The 14,122-nt window shown below is 43.5% G+C and overlaps 1 protein-coding gene across 1 annotated transcript in view; it reads left to right on the top strand.

Annotated features, from left to right (window-relative positions):
- Window positions 1-13,530, top strand: part of COL22A1 (collagen type XXII alpha 1 chain) — a 221,114-nt gene extending 207,584 nt beyond the window's left edge. The window contains exons 57-65 of the mRNA XM_027684548.1: window positions 460-513; window positions 3,004-3,075; window positions 4,848-4,883; window positions 5,680-5,724; window positions 6,016-6,195; window positions 9,692-9,758; window positions 11,538-11,720; window positions 12,081-12,158; window positions 13,106-13,530. Of these exons, the coding sequence (XP_027540349.1) occupies window positions 460-513; window positions 3,004-3,075; window positions 4,848-4,883; window positions 5,680-5,724; window positions 6,016-6,195; window positions 9,692-9,758; window positions 11,538-11,720; window positions 12,081-12,158; window positions 13,106-13,293 (903 nt within the window). The 3' untranslated portion in view covers window positions 13,294-13,530. The remainder of the gene's footprint in view (window positions 1-459; window positions 514-3,003; window positions 3,076-4,847; window positions 4,884-5,679; window positions 5,725-6,015; window positions 6,196-9,691; window positions 9,759-11,537; window positions 11,721-12,080; window positions 12,159-13,105) is intronic.
- Window positions 13,531-14,122: the final 592 nt, after the last annotated feature.

Below are 14,122 nucleotides of genomic sequence, written 5' to 3'. Positions count from 1 at the left end.
GCACTTTTAAAGGCTCATTCTGAATTGTCTGGTGTCAGGTAAGTATCAAACACTTCAAGGCCCTAGAACAAGTGTTTCTCTCCATTTCCCAAAGAAAGAGAAGCCTGAGACCATAAAAAAGGCTTGTCTGAACACTAGTGATTTGGAGCAGCTGTGGTTGGTGGCCCCATCCATCCTGGAGGATGCTACATATGATAGGGACAAAGGCGGAGGAAAGGAGGAGGAGAAGTGCTGGTTTAGTCCTCCTCAGACAAGAGAATTTGGGTCCAAGTCTCAATTTTTTCCTGAGATGGGATCAGACATATCAAATTAGGGATGCAGAAGTTGTGGGGTCAATTGCAAATAAGACACTCCACAGTCTGTCAGGAGAGGAGATTGAACAATGCTAAAGAAATCCCTGCTGGTCTAGGTGGATATTTTTAATACATTATGTCACTAACCTTTTTCCTTTTGACACAGGGCAAGAATGGATTGCCTGGATCTGCAGGAGAACCTGGCCCAGCAGGTATCCCAGTAAGTATCACAAAAGGAAGCTCATGCAGCAAGGACAGGTGACTGAGGAAGCATAGGTGGAGTGGATTATGTGTAGTTGGTTACCATTCCTGAAGTTTCCATGTTTTAAGATCACTGATCCAAAAACCACTTTGCTGGCCATGACTTTGGAGAGAGTTTGGCTACATTCCTGGAATTGAGATTCTAACTGGGTCATCATTTTTTCCAGTGAGAGCTAAGTGTTCACAGCAAAAGGAAATGATTGATTACCTGGTATGGAAAGGAGATTGGCATGCCCCATCTTCACCAGTAGATTTAATTTTGCCAAGCAGAGAGCGTGCAGCCTGCAGAGAGTTGTCAAAAGGAAGGAAAGGGCCTCGGGGAGCTGGCAGGCTGCCATCGAGGAACAGCAGCAGCAGAAAAATCCTCCCCAGGCACTTGGGGAAACAGCAGACAGCGGGCAGTAAACCAAGATCATGAAGCAGAATGAAACTCCCCTGAGGCCATCCTGTGGGGAAGAACAGCTTGGTAATGACGGGCTGTAAGGAGGACAGTGAGGAGCTGGTGGTTTGTTTTGTTGGGTTTTTTCTTTTTTTTTTTACTCTGCTCTGCTGCTGAAAACTGTCCAGAATTCATCAAATCCATGCAAATATACCTTTGTGTCTAGTAGAATATATCGCAATGCAGGGCTCTTCCCTCTCTTTGCTCATGGAGACAGTACAGCTTGCTGGACTGCTGGATTCAGAGGGGAAAAAAGGCCAGAGCAGGAGGAATCTGAAAAATTGCAGCAGGATTTCACTCTCTGTGGCCCTTGCAGTGTCATAAAGCCATCCCAGCCTCTCCACAGACTTGTGCCCTGATCAATCATTGCTTGGTGCAGGGATGTCTCAGAAAAGCAAATGTCACTTTTCTGTTTGGGGAGGGGGAAACTCCCAGGTTACAGGTGGCACAGGTATGGTGCAGTCTCACAGCCTTTCTGGATCAAAAAATAAGTGCCACAGCTTTTTCTCCTTGACATAAGTTCTTCTTACCTTCCTGGAACTGCTGTCATTGCTTCTTACCCCGTGGTTCCTCACTGTTGCATTTTATACCTTCTTTTCTTCTTTTCATTTCACCCATCCCTGTTCCCAATTCCTATCACTGCCTTCTTTACTTTCTGGGTCTTCACCAGGTCGCTGTGGCTTTGGGATGCCTTGTGAATGCCAAATGGGGATTATTTTTTAATCATCATAGTGTTATCACATTACCTAGACCATCAGCAAGTGACCCAGGGACTCACCAGGCAGCTTCCTGCACAAACACAGCACCACAGCAGCCTCTGCTCCAGAGGATTTAGAGTCCAAAAATAACATAGGCGATTGAAAAAGGATAAAGTCAGATGGATGAGAAAGGGGAAACAATGAGACAGTGTTGGTCAGCAGAACAGACAGTCATCTCATCAGTATCCTTTTCTGTCATTAAAATGAATCCTCTCCCTTTCATAAAGGTTATTATGGGAAGTATTTCCTTGTGCTGTACATGAATCCATTTATTTTGAAAAGCACTAATTTCTTTCACAATGTGGTGTGACAAGCCAATATTTTATATTTCTATTTTGAGGAAAAGGAGATGTGAGAAAGGTTATTATGGCATTAAGGGTGGTGGGGGGGTTCCACCTTCACCACTGCTGACTTGTAATCAAAAGGTAAAACTTGCCAGGAGCCTTCTCCTTTTGCAGCTGCTGTTTGACAGTGCCCATCCCAATTTACAGTGTTCATGCTTAAGCCTGCACACAGCAACACAGCCCAGCCCCTGAAGACTCCAGGGCTAGTTGCATACACAAAATCCATGTGCTTTGTGCCTACCAAGCTAGTTGGTGCTCACTCTACACAAGTTTTACTCTAAGAAGAAAAAGGGCTATGTTCTGAATTAGGAGACAGAGGACAAAGTTGTGAAAGAAAAGGTTAAAATAAGAGTTAAAATTGCATAAGAAGGTTGCGTGAAATGGTTCTGTATCATGAACTGCCATTTAAACTGCCCTGATCAGTAAGGAAAAAGGATACTTTGACAAAATATCACAAGAGATAAGTGAAAGGCAGACATTTTATAAATTTAACCTGGAAATAATGGCAAAAGAGGAGCTCTGTATCTGTCTGTGTGTTGTATTCTCGGATTTGAGCAGTACGACCACCTGCACTGTTTCCCTGTCATCACCCATCACGGCATTTCCACTCTCAACACCCCTTATAAACCATGTGACACCAGAACAACCACAGAACACACCTCCTGTCCCTGCCATAATTGTCCCTTCCTTTTCATCTTCTTCCAGGGACCCTGCATAGATTATTAAAAATGCAACCATGGTATTTGAAACCTGCTTTTCTAAATTACTTTGTTCTTCCTTTCCTTGTCAGTTTTAGCAGTCCTGCTGCTACAGTGAAATTTCCCGTTCCAGTGTATCTGTAAATGCATACTCTAGAAAAGAGATGTTGCAGAAAGGGCTGCTAGTGTCTGTCTCATTTCTGTCCTAAGGGTCCCAAAGGAAATAAAGGAGAAACAGGCAGCCCAGGACTCCCTGGCTTCATAGGACCCCGAGGACCACCTGTAAGTATGTGTAGGAATGGATTAGACCCTCTTGTTACCTGCTTTTAAATATTAGCCTGATAAAGATGGGACACAGTCACCTTCAATTAGGTAAAAAAAAACATAAGCAGGAGATCTGAAAAATCCAGAAGCCATATAATTTCACTTCCAAAGGAAACTGGACTGTAAAAATACCATTTTTCATATGGATGAATATCCAAAATCTCATTTATGGAGCTGGTACTTTTCAGTCAGATAATGTGTGCATTAATCAAACTGGTTCAATAGTCTTCCTAATATGGGTATGGGGTATTTAATTTCTCAGACTATATCTCTGCAGGAACCCCAGGTGGACTAAATAGGGAAATTGTGAGTGATAATAATACAGGTGTTTCTGATATTTGCTGTTCCAAGGAAAATTCCTTTGTTGCCAGCAATAGAGGTATATTGTAATTAAAGCACTCATATATCTCCCAAAGTGATCTAAAATAATACCTATGCATGTGAAAAGATCACAGCCTCAAAATCCATTATCTTTAGCCCTCGCAAGGCAAGTAAAACATGTTAAATTCCATTGGAAGGATGGAAAAGGTGAACGTTAGGCAAATATTTCTGTTTCTAGATTTGTTGGGTTAAAAATGAGATATAAAAGATGTGACTCTAGCAAAGCTGAATATTCCACAGGATGATTCTTTTTCCTTCTGTATTTTTTTATATTTTATTTTATTTTATAATTTGAAAGGGAGCTGTGTGATGAAAAGAGAAGAAAGAAATATTTCGCTGTACAGTTAATTTAAAGCAGCAAACATGGTGGTCATCTAAAACTGAAGTGGCCCAAAGGAACGCCCGAGTGTGTCTGATGCTGCCTAATTAGGAGCTGAGGTGATGAGGCATCTGTGATTAGTTCCATTACTCATGGATACGTGTTTAGCTCTAGCAGTGCCCAAGATGTTATGTTTCCAGGTTATGGGGAAAATACCACCTGCATACACGTTATAGATATGACCATGTCTGTTGGTTGAAAATGGGCTACAAAGATGAATCTTTCCATTCATGATATGAGGAAGTGAACAGAATTTCAGCAATAACTAGATAAAGGTTTGCTTTGCTTTATCTGCACTTTGGGACTGCAGTGACATTTTTTCATTGAAATGGTAAAGTGCAAAATGTACTGTCTAATTATCACACTATAAATGCAGGGAAAATAATTTGAGAAATATAGAGAAAAAATTTGAATAGGGTGCTTATTCAAATTTGGATTATTTAATATAGTTCTGAAAGAAAAGCAAGATGTCAGGCTTGAACTTCCTTTATCACTGGCTCTGTATGTGTTGTTTCAGCTGGTATAGTACAAGATGGTAGTTCTACCTACAAAATTCACTTGACATACATCTTTAGAATGTTACAGGTATGATACTGGTGCTGCTTAAGTTAAACCAGACCTTATGAAGTGTATGAAGTTTTGTGAAGTGTTGGTAAGAAAAAGGAACAAAATTTGTTGAAAGCAGGAACACGCTTTTGGTGAAACATCTGTCCTGCTCTCAGCTGGTTTGTTAGAAATTATTTCCTGTTATTCACATTTACATGGGATGCAACATTACTGAAAAGTGCTTTCTAAATAGGATGTGTCTTGCCAGGCATGACCAATAGCAGTATGTTAAGGATAAATCAATCCAAACCTGCTGCTGTGCAGAATACTTGTGTTCTTAGCAGAAAACAAGGTTTAAGGTTATTAGGTAGAGTCTTCCTACTCCTTCCAGTGTGCTGCTAAATGAACTTTCTGTGTGTCTTAGGGAGAACCAGGAGAGAAGGGTCCTCCTGGAAAAGAGGTAAGTTAAATTTCCAGTTGTTTCAAAATAAGGTTGGTGTCTTGTGAAAAAACATCAAGGATGCCACCTGGGTCTCAACAAATTGATTTTTTTATATAATGCTTTGGGTTGGAAAGGATCTTAAAGATCATCTAGTACCAACCCCCTGCCACAGGCAGGGACACCTTCCACTAGACCAGGTTGCTCAGAACCCTGTCCCACCTGACCTTGAACACTTCGAGAGATGAGGCATCCACAGCTTCTCTGGACAACCTGTGCCAGGGCCTCACCACCCTCACAGTGAAGAATTTCTTCCTAATATCCTGCACTCTTTCATTGTGAAGCCATTACTCCTCGTTCTGTCACTACAGTCCCTGAAAAAAGGTTTGTCCCCATCTTTCTTATAACACCCCTGGAGCCTTCTCTTCTCCAGGCTGAACAATCCCAGCCCTCCCAGCCTGTCTCCATGGCAGAGGTGCTCAAGCCTTCTGGGCATCTTCGTGGCCTCTTCTGGACTTGCTCCAACAGGTTCATGTCCTTCTCATGTTGATGACACCAGAGCTGGACACACTACCCCAGGTGGGGTCTCACCAGAGAGGAGTAGAGGGGGAGAATCACCTCCCTTGACCTGCTTGTCATGCTTCTTTTTTTTCTGAATTGTTGATAATTGAGAGCCAGTGGGGAGCTCTTGGGAAACTGTGGGACCATCAGGGAAATAAATTTTCATCAGCTCACAAGAATCATTGCAAAGGTATGTGTTTTATTATTTACTATTATTATGGAAAGATCTTTTATGTTTACCTTTATTTTGTTGCAGGGTGCACCAGGGAAACATGGTGAAATTGGCTCCAAAGGAGAGAGGGTAGGTTGGAGAATATTATTAGTTATTTCATTATGCTGAAATAAAGAGAGCTGTTTTGAGTTAGGGGCAGGGGGGGTAGGGGTCATTCAAGAGTGAAACATGGCCCGTGCTTCCCACTCTCCCAGCTCTCTCTTTAATCATTTTCCATCACTAATAATTTGTGGATCATTTGTAGTGCACCAGATGTTGTATTCAGTAACTTTGCCAGCTCAGCTCTTAGTGTTTCGCTGTGTTTGGAAATCAGAATTTTGCCTCTTATTCTGTGGTGGTAATGCCTCTCTTTTCACTTAGGGTGAGCCTGGAATCAAAGGTGAAAAAGGCCCTCAAGGAGAAAAGGGCCCTCCGGGTGATCCTGGGATACCTGGTCACAAGGGCCATCCAGGACTGATGGGTCCTCATGGACCCCCAGGAGACACTGGGCAAGTTGGACCTCCCGGTCCTCCGGGACAGCCAGGATTTCCAGGACCAAGGGTAAGATTTCCAGAGAAGGGCTTTGTACAGTAATTTCACTGCCACGGTGCGTGATCAGAAATGCAGCTCAGATTACATTGGGACTGACAGAAACTAGAGCATGAGTGTGTTGTAACGGGGAGGCAGAGCTTTTATCTCTTGATGCACATTGAGGAGAGCTATAGCACATCTCAGGGAATCACAGAATGGTTTGGGTTGAAAGACCTGCCACGGGCAGGGACACCTTCCACTAAACCAGGTGGCTCACTACCCCCGGGAGAAGTGTTGTGGGGGTGTTGAATGGCACTCAGGGGAGCTGAGCAGTCCAGAACCATAGCCAGGGCAGCCAGTCACTGATGCCTCTTACCCCTGAATGCCTAAATCAGATCTGTGACTGTGGTCATGGCGCTGGAGTCAGAAAAAAATTCTTTCTATAAGGGCAATAATGTGCAGCATTTCATATGGAGAACTAATGCCTTCCTCCGCTGCTGGTTGTTAGGAGAGACAAAATGCTGAGCTGTGGAAAGGTCACTGCTCTATTCCTGGAAATCCTGGAGCCAGCTCATCAGAATTCATGAAATACTATTTTTGTTTAATATTCTGTCTCTTTTTTTTTTTCCTTTTTTTTTCCCCCTAACGGGAAACAACCTCACTACTGAGAATGCCTGAGGGTGCTGCATGTAACAGAAATGAGAAAAATTACCAATATCAGTGAAACCACTATGCCCATCCTAAGGATGAATTTGAGATCACCTCAGAAGAGAATAAACAGTGAAATAATCTCTGATGTAAAAGCTGAGTAAATTTTAGACAAAGCATTTCTTTGTGTATCTCAACATCTCAAAGTTTTGACGAGATTAAGTAATGATTATGGAGACAATGCAACTAATAGGGTTACAACTTGAAAATATAATTTGTAAACCTTCGAAGTATGCTGCACAATTGTGTTTACTTTCTGGGAGATTCAGTAAGAGCCATCACAAATGGTTAGTAGTTATGAAAAAATTGTTTCTTTTGTCATCAAAGAACACCTCTTTTTCTCATGCAAAATCTTGGGAAGGAGGCAGCAAATAGACAACTCTGTACTTATCAGCAGTGTTATTGATTAAAACTGAAATATTACTTAGCTATTTATTAAAATCTCAATTCTTTTTTTAATGAAGAGTAACTTCTGGTTCAGAAGAGCTCACCAGGTTTTCATAAGCATAAAGGACACAAACTGCATCCTTGTATGTTAAAAGGATAAATGTGTGGGAAAAGCAACACTTTAATGCAAGTAGCTCATAGACAAAAGAATGAAGACTTTAGGTTGACCAGAAGTATTTTCCAAACTAACAGAAATTCCAAGAATAATTTTAGCCAAAAAAAATTAAAAGTATATTTCAAGTGAAACATCTCACTTTCTGATTTACAAAGGAAACATTTGATCTTGTGGCTTTAAAATGGTCTATTTTTAAATATAGCTATATTTTTTTCTTTGAGTTTATGCAAGGACAAGAGACTGGTTACCCTAAAACCTCTCTTCTTTTTTTTTTTTAATTTATTTGGAAAGCCCCAACCTAAAAAATTCTCCTTCCTCCTACCAAAAATCCTTTCATCATTTTTTCAGTGCAGAGTTGTTGTTCACATCACTTTGAGTTTTGACAGCTATTACAGCTGTACAACAGCAATGTCACACATGTGCCTTAGGGGCTGGATAGGGGGCCAAGGCCAGGAAGCCACATTCCCTGTCTCTCTTTAAGAGGCTGAAATCAGGCAGAACCTTGTACTGGTTTGGAAGAAAAGGTATCATATGCATAAACTGGCTTCTGATCCCTGAGACAAGGCCTTTTGGCAGGCGATCCATTCAGTAGGAGTGTTTTTAGCAAGTCCAGATACCCACTGTTACTACCCTGGGGGCACATGTGCATCTCTCTGCAAGGAAACATGCCATGATGGAAAAGGGGGTGGGATCTCCACTGTGATCTGGCAGGGCTGAGGATGTCTCCTGATTTGATTTCTACTACTTGCCCTATGAGTGTATAGGAAGGAGGACGGAGATTTTCTCTAGAAAGGAAATGGGAAAAGTGTTCCAACTATCCCCTCAGACCAGTATCCCTGCTTACACCGTTGATCCCATGGTTTGCCAGCAGTTTGGAAATTGTGGGTGCCTTTGACACCATCTCCCATGGCATGCTTCTGGAAAAGCTCACAGCCCATGGCTTGGACAGGGGCACTCTCTGCTGGATTAAGAACTGGCTGGATGGCTGGGCCATAACCAGTGGCAGGAGCTTCAACAAGACCAAGTCCTGAGTCCTACACTTTGACTACAACAACACCCTGCAGTACTGCAGGCTGGGAGCAGAGTGGCTGAAAGTGGTCCAGTGGAAAAGGACCTGGGGGTGCTGGTGGACAGTGGCTGAACATGAACCAGCAAGTGCCCAGGTGGGCAAGAAGGCCAATGGCTGTATCAGGAATAGTGTGTCCAGCAGGACCAGGGAAGTGATTCTTCCCCTGTACTCGGCACTGGTGAGGCCACACCTCAAGTACAGTGTCCGGTTCTGGACCCCTCAATTCAGGAAGGACATTGAGATGCTCGAGCTGGTCCAGAGGAAGACAGTGAAGCTGGTGAAGGGTCCGGAGCACATATTCTGTGAGGAGTGGCTGAGGGAGCTGGGGTTGTTTAGACTAGAGAAGAGGAGGCTCAGGGGGGACCTTATCACTCTCTACAACTGCTTGAAAAGAGGTTGTAGCCAGGTGGGGAGGTGAGGCTCAGCCTCTCCTCCCAGGAAACCAGTGACAGGACAAGAGGACATAGTTTTAAGTTGTGCCAGGGAAGGTTTAGGTTGGACAGTAGGAAGAATTTTTTTCACAGAAAGGATGATTAGATATTGGAATGGGCTGCTCAGAGAAGTGATGGAGTCACCATCCTTAGAGGTGTTTAAGGAAAGGCTAGACATGGTACTTAGTACCATGGTGTAGTTGACATGGTGATATTCAGTCAAAGGTTGGACTCAATGATCTCAGAGGTCTTTTCCAGCCTAATTGATTCTGTGATTCTATTTCGAGTCCCTTTATATTCTTCATTCAGGCAAACCCTGCAGCCCTGTGTATGCTGTGGGTGATGAAATGCCACCTGCTAAACCCTCTGTGGCAGGTTTAGTTTGCACATCATAGAACCACAGAGTGTTTTGGGTTGGAAGGGAGCTTAAAGATCATCTGGTTCCAACACCCTCTACATTGGCAGGGATGCCACCCACCAGATCAGGTTGCTCCAAACCCCACCTAACCTGTCCTTGAACACCTCCAGGAATGAGGCATCCACAGGTTCTCTGGGCAACCTGTTCCAGTGCCTCATCACCCTCACAGTAAAGAATTTATTCCTAACATCATATCTAAATCATTCCTCTTTTACTATTATCTATCTTTTACTTTTATCTAAATCATTCCTCTTTTAAACCATTCTCCCTTATCCTATAACTATCTGATCCCCTGGGTGTGATTATCATGTCTCATTGCTGCAATTCTGACTCTTTAGGGGGAACCCCCATCTCTAGAGACTTTGAGAAGGCTCATCCAAGAGGAGTTATCCAAGCAGCTAGATGGTAAGTAATCACTTCTGGGAAGCCAGGAGGTGTATCTGAGAGTACAAAATATGCTTTCCATAGCTGTGCTGGCACCTGAACATCTCCTGCTTATGGAAGGTAATATTGCAACAGGCTTGCCTGGAAAGAGGAGTGTGTAAGATGAAATGTGCTTTACTGGTCCCCAAGCTTTGATGTTCCCAGCACAAGCACAGAAAGTAATTAAAGTAGGATGTAAACCTGCTTTTGAGGTCCCAGCTGGAGAAGAAATGTTCCTGATTTCTGCCTGACATTTGATACTCGTTGGTATGAGGAGAGGCTGGAGTGGATGTGGGCTGCTGTTTCTCTCAAAGTATGTGAGTTGAAGACTGCTACTGACTCCATCAACACTGAGATGCAGAGCTGTAGTGCTTCTCACACAGCTCTTGAAGCAGCTGACACATAGCTGCAGGCGTTTTCCTCCATGCTAAAGATCATGATTCAATGTAGTAATCTATTTCATGGATTTTATTTACACACTCTCAGACTTCAATATCCATGCCAATCTAAAAGCATTTGAGATTTAGGACCAATGAAGAGAAGATAGAAAACTCCATTCTGTAGGATGCTTATGTGATGCTGAGTATATCTTAAGAGCTCTCTAGATTGTTTTCATAGTATGATCCCAGTCAGCAACCAGGCCCCATGCAGCTACTCACTTACTCCCCCACCAGCAGGATCAGGGAGAGAGCTGGAAGGGTAAAAGCTGGAAAACTCGTGGGTTAGGATAAAGACAGTTTAATAAGCAAAGCAAAAGTTGCACACACAAGTAAAACAAAACAAGGAATTCATTCACCACTTTCCATGGGCAGGCAGGTGTTCAGCCATCTCCAGGAGATCAGGGCCCCATTGTGAGTAACGGTGACTTGGGAAAACAAATGCCATCACTCCCCACATCTCCCGTCTTCCTCTTTCTTCCTCCCATTTTATATACTGAGCATGATGCCATATGGTCTGGAATATCCCTTTAGTTAGTCTGGATCACCTGTCTCAGCTGTGTCTCCTCCCAACCTCTAACGCACCCCCAACTTCCTTGCCAGCGTGGCAGTAAAGAAAGCAGGAAAGGCCTTGGCTCTATGTAAGCTCTGCTCAGCTATAAAAAAACCCCCTCTATATTATCAACCCTGTGTTCAGCACAAATCCAAAACCTACTCCCATACCAGTCACTGTAAAGAAAATTAACTCTACCCCAGCCAAAACCAGCACAGTCATTCAGGGTCTTAGCACTGAAATGGCAAGCAATGTGCCTGCTTGGAAATTGCAGAATACACTGTCAAAGGAAGCTTAGTTACAGCTTCTGACTTCACAGCCAGAGATGGGTACATCAGCTTTAACTCCATGTATGTAACAGCCCAAAACAAGAAAAGTCAGCTTTCTCCCTACACACCAGCTATGTAGCATCTCACTCCGTGTAACAGAACAGTGGAAAAAGGCTCTTATTTTCAGAGCTGCAATGATCACAGTTTCACTGATAAAGAAAGATCCTTAGAGGACAAGAAGTAGAGGATGACAGATAAATTTAGTATAAAGTATGAAATTTAGGAGAAATTTGAAGCTATCGAGAAATGAGATTTCAATAACTTAGAGAAGACCAGGGGGGCACAATCATGGATTATGGGAAACGACTGTGTGGGGAAAACAAATGAGTGGCCCTTGAAAATTGTGGCAATACTTGGACTTTTCTGGGCCCCTGGTTCTGGCTCTCCATCTCTTAGAGCATAGAGCGTTTAGTCTAACAAACCCATTTCCCTCTCTTTACAGCAAAGTTAACCTATCTCCTGGCTCAGATACAGCCTGCACAGGTAAAAGCATCCCATGGCAGACCAGGACCTCCTGGTCCCCCTGGGAAGGAAGGACTCCCAGGAAGAACTGGCCCTCCTGGAGAGCCTGGCCGGCCTGGACAGACTGGGTCTGAAGGGCCACCTGGACCAATTGGTCCCAAAGGTGAGTGAAACTTGGTGTGTTGAGGCAGTCCAATAAAAGAGTGTGTCCACTCCACTTTGTCATCTCCTTCTCCTTTTAGTAGCATATAAATAAGCTCTCAAAATGCAGGTGTTAAAGCAACCTCAGTCTGTTGAACCAGAGGTGTTGAATATGACCAGCAGTCACTGGTATGTTCCACCTCTGGCCAGAGCTGGAGTGGGGCAAGTCTTAATTCCCACTTAATGTCCAATCTTGGAGGATTGACCGCAACTTTTTTAGCCAAATGTACTGCCTTCAGTGTGGATAAAAGACCTATAGTACTATTCTGTAGTTCTGTAGGCTACTCTCATCAGTTCATTATTTTTCTTTCCCTCTCTACAGGAGAAAGAGGAGCAAAGGGGGATAAAGGAGACACTGGCATTGGCCAACGAGGGGAAATAGGTCCTCCAGGAATTCCAGGTGTGTTATTCAGAGCACCCCTCAACACACATCACTCAGAACCATTTCAAGGACACAGGTCTCTGCCATATTAGACAATCAGGATAACATAAATACAGCATACGTGGTTTCTGTAGAAGGTGGCTCAAAGGGAAGAACTACATCACTAGCATCATATCTGGCCACCTTTTATTTACTCGAACTGATGGACAGGTACAATGATCTGTCTCAGTTACAGCTAAGTTAACTGACCTTTGGGTCAAATCCAAAGTGAAGCTTTAATTATTAGATACCCTGTGAAGCGTCTTCTCTGTCCTTGGCAGAGTGTTGTTGTGACCAAGCTGAATCCAGAGATTCAGGCAGCTTCAGATGTTACAAAAGGTCATATTGAACACCTGTGCCTTGGACATACAGCTCCTGCTTTTCTGTTACTGACAAAGCAGCAGCAAATATAGTTTGTCTGCAACCTCAAATTAGGAGTCATTGATCAGTTTTGCCTTCACTCGCTTTCTTGGGGAAGAAACTATGGGAAGCCTTTGTAACCCCATGGTTTGCATTTGGCATACTGGCCCTGCATTTCCTCCAAATAACAATGGATCCACTGTGCTTCAAACAAATGAGTTATCTCCCCAAGCCACCTCTTGCCTCCAGCTTTCCCATCCTCACCTCCTGTCTGTGAGGATTATATGTCATTAGTTGTCTCCTGCAGCTTCACATCTTCAGTGTAGTGATAAAGGCAGAGCAGCCACAGCAGAGCTCTGCATCCCAAGGATGCCATAGGGAGTGGAAATCTTTCCTTCAGAGACACTCCGGTCATATCCTTGAGATACCTCCTAGCCAAACCCAAATCTGTGGGAGCTGATGTCTGCATCCCAGTTTGGCAGCAAAGCCATCCCCTGTGACATTGCATTGCTGAGTACTGCACCCCGGGGGTGTCACTCACCAAGGGCATTTTGTTTCTGTTTTAGGCCTCCCAGGGGAGCCTGGTTATGCCAAAGACGGGATGCCAGGACCACCTGGCCCTCAAGGGGAAGCTGGTGTGCCCGGTCCCGCGGGAGCACAGGGGCCTCCGGGAGCCAATGGACAGTGTGACCCCTCTCAGTGCGCTTACTATGCAAGCCTGGCTGCCCGACCCAGCAATGTCAAAGGGCCCTAGCACACAGGGAGCACCTGCAGACTTGTTTCAAAACTTGAATTCATCACACCTGCCAAGAGCTCTCAGATGTCTTCAACTGTGTTTCTTTTGTGGGAGGCCTTCTAAAGCCAACAAATGCTGCCGGTCGGTCAGATTATTTTTATGAATTATAATTATTATTATTATTATCTTTGATGTGATATGTGAACTTATTTTTGTTTTCTCCAACATCAGGGCATATTAAAACATTACAAATAAGTGGTTTTTTTCCTCTTTTGAAGAGCATATAATATCAATGCATTGTGTAGCTGTTTATGCAAAACCATTCCAATGCCAAATTTTTTGTCTGTTATCTGATCAATTATTTTCAAAGCTTTATTCTGCACCCTTTAAACTGAAATCAAATCCTGCAGCCTGGGGCATTAACTGTGAGACACAGGCTGATCACAGGATTGTTGGTGCTGTCTGCCATCCCCATGGAGGGGAAGAAGGTAAAGCCACACCAAAGCTGGAAAACAGGTCTCCAGTACCTGCAACTCACAGTGGAAAGGCAGTTTTGAAGCCAGTGTGTGCTTTCAAGAAGATCCCTGTTAAATTTAACATTCTTCTGCTGCTAAGTGAATCTATATCCTATAGGAGCTACATTTTATGGAATCATGTGGGATCTCATAGTAAAGGCCTGAAGAGACCACAGAGATGATCTAACCTCTTCGCTACTCTCTGTACTCAGAACTTCTGTACTCAGAAAGTTTGATTCTAACAGATGGAGCTTACTTCCCTCTGTTAGGGAGATACCTCTGCAAAAATCTTTGACACCGTCCTTTGTCAACTCAGAGATGCCAAATCCCAT

This window comes from Neopelma chrysocephalum, unplaced genomic scaffold, assembly GCF_003984885.1.
Source record: "Neopelma chrysocephalum unplaced genomic scaffold, ASM398488v2 Primary Assembly neopelma1_66, whole genome shotgun sequence".
Lineage (NCBI taxonomy): Eukaryota > Metazoa > Chordata > Aves > Passeriformes > Pipridae > Neopelma > Neopelma chrysocephalum.
The sequence above is the reverse complement of the archived record's forward strand: the minus strand, read 5'-3'. Positions and strand labels throughout refer to the sequence as shown.